Source organism: Notothenia rossii (assembly GCF_949606895.1).
Source record: "Notothenia rossii genome assembly, chromosome: 4".
Taxonomy (NCBI): Eukaryota; Metazoa; Chordata; class Actinopteri; order Perciformes; family Nototheniidae; genus Notothenia; species Notothenia rossii.
In genome coordinates, this window is record NC_136902.1 from 71,133,811 (window position 1) to 71,143,225 (window position 9,415).

A 9,415-nucleotide genomic window follows, 5' to 3' on the forward strand; every position below is an offset into this window, starting at 1 on the left:
TTAGTTTTAAGAACATAAGAGTAAATAATAACACACTGCTTCAGTTGCAGTTACTTAGCGAAAAATAAGTATGTCCATTCCAGATATGATTTCAACACGTTTGTAAATGTTTCTTATATTTTGTACATGTTCCACAGTTAATCGTCTCCATAATATGGTTGAAGGAAAACACTGTGCATCAAAACCCAAGTGTGAAAAGTCTCTTTTAATGTACAGTAGGGCCTTGTCATTTCTTAGGTTTTAGTGGTAGTCAGTGTAAAATCCTTTAGGAACAAGTAGCAAAATAACATCTTGATTGAAAACACAAAAAAAAGATAGATAACTGCAATATAGCAGATGAAAACTTGTATATCTGCACTGATTAGAGTGAATGACTAAAATGAAGAAAATTCGGAGGAATACGATAAACCCCCCAATAAAAATAAAAAGGTATATTATGTAAAATCATAGTTAAGTAAGTAATACATTTTTGTTATGGTCTGGGGGAAAGCTAACTGGATTATAATCGAAACTGCCTATGTTAATGTCAAAAAATATGAATATTGGATGCACAATTTTATGAAATGATGACACCATAAACATTTAGATAGATTTCCGGTAGTCACGCTTTCACTCTGCAATCCGGTCCGCCCTGGGAACAATCTGAAGGGAAATAAACTTGATTTAAAGCGAAAACAAAGTGTGACAAGTGACAACCTTTGTGCAACAGGGAGAGGATAATGTGTTCCCCCAGCTATAGCAGTTACCAAAAGAATATCGTTTTTTGTAGTTTCCATCCTAACCATGGGGATCAATATAAAGTGTTTCCTATGTTGTTGGCAGTTACTCTGCACTGAGGAAAGTGGTTGGAGTTCTCTTTGTAACGGATGCATCAACAATAGTATGATTGGAAATGCCAGGTCGGGAAAACATGTCAGTTTCCACTTTAACAGCTTCTCTTGTACAAATACATGACTTCCCTGTACTCCACATGTATGAATGTGTACTCTAAAACAGGAGCAGTAAGTCAGAACACATTATCTGAAACTACCCTCTATAATTTTTAAGTTTAAAAGAAAAAGGTTCTTGAAATTCAATATCATTCATTTTCTGTGAATCCTCTACTGTGATATATATATATATATACATATAAAACCTCCTTTTAACTATTGCACATTTTCTTCTTCAGACGACCGGTCTCAAAATGAAGTGAATTAACTGAATGGATTGGGCTAGACAGCCAAAGGCCTTGAACGATTTGGGATATGAGAAGACGAAGAAGAACTGGGATGCAACAGTAAACTGTGTTAAAAACAGACATTTGTTGCTTGTATTGTAGGAGATTGTGTTACAATCAGTAGGGGGTTAGGGCCCTGGGCACGGATAGAGAGCGTTTTAAGCAATCATATTTTAATCATGCCATTTTGAACAGTTTATTTTCCTTGGGCATGTTTGTAGGTGAAGTTCTCCAAGGTTTTAGCTATTCATGTTGCTAATCTGTAACAATAGTCAAACCTCAAAAATGTTAAAACACTACATGCCACACAATACTGTATGCCTAGAGGACTTGCAATGATTTTTGTATGTGAATGTGTTATTTTAGATATGCATAGTGTACAACTGCATAATGCCCAATTTCATTAAATGAATCATCAATCCCTTTTAGATTTGGCACATTGTGTTTACTCCGAAGAAACATTGTTTTGTGATTACATGGAACATCTTCTAAAAGTCACCAGCTCCTTCAGAAAAAACAAACCGGGTATAACTTTGCTGTTCTGTATATTTTAACACAATAGAAAGCCAAACTTTCCTTTATTCATCTCCTGAATGCCTGCCCACATATAATTTTCTCTGCAGGCGAGTGTAGCTTTTCTGCCGTGACAGAGGACAATGACTATAGTGGTGCCAGATAGTGAAGCTCCAATTTTTTTTCGAGATAGCTGTCTGTTTGTATTTTCTCTCTGTGCTGAGGTGCCAAATGAGAGCATTATGAAGTTGCTTTTGTGCGCCTTCACATCTGTGGTGACCCAGTTGAATGAACAGGCAGAGGTCCAGGAAGCTCCAAACTCCTCTGCAGCCTCCCAAAAATCACTGAGGGTGATTGTATGAGCTCCCTGTAGCATGAAAGGCATGCATGAGATCCTTTTTTTTGGCTCTACTTATGAAATTCCTGGTTGCTGTCAGATCGATAAAGAGATGGGACTATATTTATGAAAAAGCCAGAGGAACTGTGGAGATTACATTTTCACGACAGGCATCAGACAAAAGCCCTTTTACCAACATATTCAAATGTCACCCTTTCCAACATTTTTCATTTCAAGATTCACTAGTTATGATGACATAAAGTGACAATGTTTTTCAATACTGTTCCTTTGAATGTCATCCAACATTCGTTTCTAATACAGACAGACTCAAATATCAAAACAAAGACCCAATGATGACCCAACTATTAAAGACAGAAGCAATATCTTTGATGTGAATACAAATGTTTATAGACATAATAATTGCTCTAGTCTCTGATAACATCTATTAAGCATATCGTGATTTCACAGGGAGCATCTGTTTTTTATTTTATTTCTTAAGAATAAACATGGTTACATTTGTATATTCAGGAGGGAGATATTTGTCGCTTGTAAATGAAAACAGGGGTGCGTTGAGAACTGCCTTTTTTCTCGTCCCTAGCATTGTGTCCTTGATAAAGTCTTTAATTTGTCCCTTCACAGCGCATATATTAGTTAGGAACTTTCCACCAAAATTATTAGTTTATTAGAAAGTATACTGTAAAAATGATAGGTGTGATGAACCTTTCTCCAGTCATATACTTATTATTTTATTTATGTACTTTTTATAAAGTGGCATATGTAGTTAGGCTACTTTTCATGACGTAACGGATATGCCCCATGGACTCCTATCTGCAATTAAGTTATATGTAATGTGTCATTTTAAAAGTAGGGTCATTTACAGCCATTCTCCTAAATGGAAATGCCTGAAGCGTTGTGCTTCAGTGAGTGTTTCATTGGCACCCGTGTGTACAGAATATTTACACTGAAATGACAAGCCATTTATTTTATGTTCTTTCATTTTTTTATTTTCCTACATTTTCGACTACTTCAATTGTATATGAATGAGACTTACCCAGTTGATTGTGGTGGATGACATGCATATCATCTTGGCTCTGAAAAGACAGAAATACTTTTTTCAATAATTACAGCAACAAAACTTTTCTTCAAACACATCTTCAAATAATGACCTATATACATCCACTTCTACATTGAACAAAAGATGCAGAAAATGTCAAAACATGGCTTGTGTTAAGGAGCTCAGTTTCAGCTAAATACTCCATTTCGTCTTCCAAATCATTAATTAAGGCTTAGTAAATGAGGAAAGCCCTATGGGTTATTTGGAGAAATAATGGGTGATACCCCACGTCATTAGTCCTTCTTAATTGTGTGGGTTTTGTGCCTGTAGCATTTAAGCTCAGCGCATTCGCCTCAATTAAGGCACTCAACACTGTTCCACCTCCAGAGCTGTCGGGGTACGCTGCAGACCGTGGAGGGGTGAGTAAATCAATCACAAGCCAAGCTAACTTTGAAGGGTTGTCTTTTACCTCCATCTTTCAGAGGAAGTCTTTCAGTCTTGGGAGAAGGCGAGAACGTGCAAGTTCTGGCTCTTTCAAGAACTCAAGAGCGGCAGAGTATTAATAGATAATGACAAGCCCAGGCCTGATTTGATTTATGACTTCCTCTAGACTAACAATCATTTTACTGGCAAGCTGTTGCAGCCTTCAGAGAGCTTAACTAAGTCATAAATTCACTCTCGGTGGGTGTGGCGCAGTGGTTACAGAGAATCACTTTTGGTGGCTGTTGTGTGAAGAAGCCTATATGTAACGCACTATCTCAGCACATTTGGAGGGAGGGCAATTTTCATAATAGAAAAAGAAACCTATTAATTTAGTCGATTTCCTGCACATGAACAGTTTCATATGGCTGTCATGACCACATATCATTTATTTTTTGGAGGCGCATTTGTTTCCTGCACTGTCGTATCTTTCCTGTTATATGAATCAAATCCTGAATCAGGAGTCATGCAGGCACATTTTCTGATGAAAGAAATGACAGAAGGAAGTTCTCCATATGCACAGCGATGTGGCGTGCATATGTAAGGCTCTTTGCCTTTCCTGATTCTTCAGGTGATCAGAGTTAAAAAGGCAAATATATGCACAGGCAGGCAAGATCATATCAGGAGGATTTAATTCAGTGGGTACAAGACATCAGCTTAATTGGACTCAGTAGCATTAGTCAAGCCTGCAAGGTTTCTGTCTCATCTTATCAAACACTACTCTGAAATCCTTTCCTCAGCTGAAGAGAGAGGGCACCTCGAGGAAGGAATGCATCTCATATACCCGGAGAATCTGACTCGTTATCAGATAATAACTCTAATCAAGCTTTGGTAAAGGCTAATACTCATAAAACAAAGTTGGTCGCTGTGACAGAAGACTGGCAGCTGCAACGTTTTTCGCTCATTCCTCTCCGACAGAGAGGAGACAGAAAATCAGTGCAATGTAACTGTAGGAAGAAATAAATCAAGACCTTCGAGGGATGACTTAAGTGCTTGCTGAAACTTTACCAATATTATTGAGTTGTGTGTGTCTGTAATGCATACAAGTGAACTACATGACACTACTGTAGATAAGACCTAATGTTTTATGGCAGGTCTTAATCAAACTTTAATGAGAAATCTCTAAATCAATTTGTAATGTTGCTGCATATTTCAGAAGTTATTTTATAATGAGCTGTTGTAATATAGGCCTTGTATTGCCAGTATTACAAACAACTGTGTAGCGTTATGTTGTCTGTTTAGCCTTCAAGCTCATTAATGCATTACTATCCCTCCACTTCTCAGAGAATATGTTGTTATTTCTGTATCTAATATTTGGATTGAATGCCTATATATCAGGTTATGTTGTATTTATACTTGTTTGAATGCTTTCCTACCTTTTTCATTATGACTATTCTAAAACTCCAATGCTCTGTAGGCAACATTTAATTATCATGCAATTTATCCTGTATTTTTAAACGGAACTAAAATGATAAATCAATGTTTGTTTGTTTTATAATATACATAAATATAGGATTAAATGTAATCAAGGTGAATGAACGTGTTTAAAAAATCATTCTTTGGATCTTTGAATCCTGTGCGTTGATCACTCTTCAAAAGAAAATTGCAGCAATTGAGTGACACCAGGGCTACAAATCTGTCTCTGGTAAATGATCTTATAATCTGCAGTAAAATGAACTCAGATCAAGTCAAACATCGTTTTTGCCATTACCGAGAAATGAATTATCCTCAGCTTACAGAGCTCAACACTTTCTGGCCTTGTATGCTTCTGCACGCAGGTAACACTCTCCCTAATCCTATCTGACAGCAGGCTGTCAGCCATTTGCAGCAGAATCAGAAACCCATAGATGTTAGAAAAGGAATTGCTATGAGTCTACACTGTCTATCCATCTGAAGGGGTTAGTTTCACCATGCCGTGAGCGCTTTTGGTGTGTGGCACCTCAGCACTGATGTAGACAGACAGAAATGTTGTGCCTCATGTAGCTAAACCTCAGAACAGCAGCACTGCGGCTACGGTTTTCCCAAAAGAGGTGTCGAGCGAACTTCTTGAAACGATGCTTAATGTGATCGTTACGTTATCAAGGACATAAGCAAAGAAAACCCTTTGAGCCCTGCTTTTGATTTGGCGGCTCTTCAAAGACTTACAAGGCAAAGCCCCTGCCCCCTGCGACAGCTCTCAATCCCGAGGGCTCAGACGCTCCACTGATGTGTGTGACCTGTCAGGTCGCGTTAGCTTTCTCTTCACTGATGGAAACAATGATTCAAGGTTGCAGGACTTTCTGAATTTTGACATATGAGAAAAACGTGCAATGTTACCAGACGCTGGCTGTCTAGAAGGACTTTGAGATCCTTGGGAACCGAGGAGGACACAGTTATTAATGGTGGCCCTTCTGTATTTAAATTAAGTGAGGATTCAAATGGTTTGTCGGTAAAGTGCAAATTGTCAGCTTAATTGAGAGGAGGCTTTCAGATCCATTGAGGTGTTTAAGAATTAAAAGGCCTTTTGTATGCTTCCTTAATATCAGGGTGCCAGAAGAAGTGACGGATAAAAATGTTATTCATAAGTAATTTGATATTCACAAGTAAAAGCCCTCAATGTGTGATGGGTTAATGGCTTGAAATGTCTGCTGTCTTTGAACATTAGCAGGCAATTCTTCATATCCTCTTTCTGCATTTAGTTGACTTTAAATGGAAAATAGGAAAAAAAGAATGTTGATAACAGTCATTCCAGAATCAGGCAGTTAGCATCCCTGAAACGAGAACCTAATAGGGAGCCATTCACTGGATAGTTACATACATGACATCATGTTAGAGGATCAAGGTTGAAGCTGCATGTCTCAGATAAAAAGTCAGCACCCTAACTAGTTGGTGATCTACGAAGTAGATATATAAGGAAAATTGATAGACGAGAGCATTTTTCTTTTTAAGTTAAACCCAGTGCACTGTATATAAAAGTATATTTACTAGAAGTCTACACTTCCCAAAATATAAGACAGAAGATAAATACTACAAAGTGCATGTGTTAATTGTGGACAGGCTTTTTATATAACCCATAAACCCACATGCAGTAAATGATGCACTCCTTTGCTTTAACATCAATGCTCACCGAGGCCCACTACTTGTTGGCAGACTTGCAGAGGACTGCAGGTTAGTGCAGATAAACACACTGTGAATCATTCTTTCTCTAATGCTTGAAAAGGCAAAAAAAAAGACTTTCTTTTCTAAACTCTTTAAACGCTGAATTCTACTCTTATAAAATAAACTATGCACACTGCTCTGGCATGTGCCGAAAAGCAGCAATAAATATGTCGTCAAACAGCAATAAAGTTGCCAACTTGGCAACACTGAAAAAGCATAGTAATTATATGTTACTTTAAAGAGCATCTTGCAGGTTGTTTTTTTCTTCTACATTTATGCTTAAACTTGCTTGAAAATTACAATTAAAAAAGTGAATGTAGGATTTGATATGTTTTACGAGACATAAGGGCAGGAATTCAGAGGGAAAGGAGCAATTTTGAGCTCTGCTCTTAAAAACAGCTTTTGTTTAAGGTCATACGTCAAACGCGTCATATTACATAACAAAGGGGAAACATCTCCGCTCTCTGACCGCGGGTATAGTTAGTAGTTGCATTGAGTTGAGCGGTTGTGTTTTAGTGAGCTGGTATTTTTCGGTAGTTTTACATTGTATTTCACCATTTGTAATCATGGTGCAGTATTGTGTTTGTGCAGGTTGCACAAATACCAGCCTCAGGACATCGAGTCCACAGTAAAAAGGACCGGAGCTAGTGTTCGTTCCTGGGTGCGTTGTGCATCCACCTCCCTGCAGCACATACTCTCCACAGCTTTATCAGGAAACCATATTACTTCTCTCCCCCCCCCCCTTTGCTGCTCTCTCTCTCTCCCCTCCGGTACACGGCACCATAAGACGTAGTGTGGAGTTGCATTAGGTAACGCTGTGGTGGCTGTACTGCTCCAGCCGTCTCCTTTGTGTTTGTTTGTTTGTTTCCCCTGTCTGTGTTGTTTGTGTGAGCGTGGTGGCTGTCACTCCTGGCTCCCGGCTCAACCTCCACTCACCTGCTGCAATCAGCTGTGCACCCTCCCCGACTACACACCTGCTTTCCATCAAGCCATTTACAACGACATATCAACAGAGGCTCCACAACCTTTCTCCGCCAGATCGTCAAGTATCAGCCGTATCTCGCGTCTCTCCTCCGGTACACAGCACCGTAGTGTGGAGTTGCATTAGGTAACGCGAGATACGGCTGGTACTTGCGCATTAGTTTCTGTTATGGATCAGTATCAACAGTCCTGCCAGTAACTATAGTATCAATGCTATGTTAGTTATAGCCTGATATATGATAGCTAACTTCACAATGTTGTGATGTGACGTTAGCTAACATTCTGTAGCTAACGCCGGTCACTCACCAAGATAGCTGCCCAGTTCTCCACTGGTTCTCCTCACACCACAGCTCAATTTCTCTCCGATGGCCGTTATTTCTTCTAATCCTTGGCTGCTCCTGGTCTCTTGGATGCCTAGCAGGCTCATAATTATAAGGTTGTGGTCCGTCATATGCATTCGAATACGCATGTTCAACTTCTTCTGTGTCTAAACTAGCTTTGGGATCCATGTTTATTAATACGTTACACCGGCCGCTCTCCCCCTTGTTTCCCCAATGGTACGTCACACGCGGGAGGTCACGTGCAGAGGCTTTTTTATGCGGAAGTGAACATTTCTTACAAAAACGACGCCAGATGTCACTGTAGTGTATATTTCTGTATATTTTTTTCTAGTGTATTCATCATTTTCCTACACATTTATTCACAGGTGTCTTTAACCTGGAAGTTGCTCTTTAAGATGTAATTGATTGGTGATAATTAGATGTTTCTTTAGGTATAACATTTGTGCTATGGGCTCTGTGTGAACTGTAGCGTAAAAGTGCTACAACTGGCATACAATGACAAATAAATTAACCTTTTCAACAACTTGTAATGACACAATTTTCATTTTAGCCTCCATTTCTCTCCTTTTGTGTGAAAAACAATAACGCAGACTTAAAATAGGTTTGATTAACAGGTGGCTCAGTTTCGTTAACAATCTGGAATCTAAAAGTGTGAGTGAGCGACTAATTTTGCTGCATTTCAATTTCAAAATGCAGCAAACTTAAATGTAATTAGCAGGATAAATTACAGTCAGCAGAATATTGCACTCCTGCAGGCCGGTTAGATCTACAGCTTCTCACTTTCTGTCACTTCAAATAGGTTTTTGATCTGGGGACCATAGGCAAATCTGGAAAAAGAATTATCTTTGCATTCCAGTACAACTTTGCTTATTTCTATTCTTCCATTAGCTGATGCACTGCTTTCTTTCTTCCTTCACTAATAACGTATGTAGAGGCTGCCTTCTTTCTTTTTTCAGCTTTGTGACTCTTTATGTTGTATTTACCTGAACTTGAAAAGTAGCTTTTAGTGAATATTTTGGACTGAGTATTTGTAGCCATTTCTTTAAAAAAAAAAAATGTATCACTTTTTTTCTTCCAGGTCCACTTGTTAATGCATCAATAAAAGCCTTGTGTTTAATTCTCTAAAGTTTTTAGGTTCGTATTTTCAATTTTTCATCTATAATGGTAACATTTCTCACACAGTAAAGCAGTTCAACTGGGCCACGCTCACTTAGTTAGAAGACTGTACGCAGGAGGCATTCAGCTTTGTTTGAGGCAACCAGACCGCACAGAAATGTTGACATTGGTCCAATTCTGGTTGCCTGGAGCAACTGTTGCGGTCAAGCCCTGCTGTGTAAGTTATTTAGGGTCACAGT

At 38.7% G+C, this 9,415-nt stretch overlaps 2 protein-coding genes across 2 annotated transcripts in view; one reads left to right on the plus strand and one right to left on the minus strand.

Annotated features, from left to right (window-relative positions):
* LOC307038037 (stromal interaction molecule 1-like) overlaps positions 1 to 9,415 on the plus strand; it is a 358,279-nt gene that overhangs the window by 163,798 nt on the left and 185,066 nt on the right. The window lies entirely within an intron of this gene.
* The window catches only part of b3glcta (beta 3-glucosyltransferase a), a 53,944-nt gene that overhangs the window by 29,496 nt on the left and 15,033 nt on the right, over positions 1 to 9,415 (minus strand). Inside the window, exon 3 of the mRNA XM_079675643.1 lies at positions 3,118 to 3,157. Coding sequence (XP_079531769.1) covers positions 3,118 to 3,157 — 40 coding nt within the window. The remainder of the gene's footprint in view (positions 1 to 3,117; positions 3,158 to 9,415) is intronic.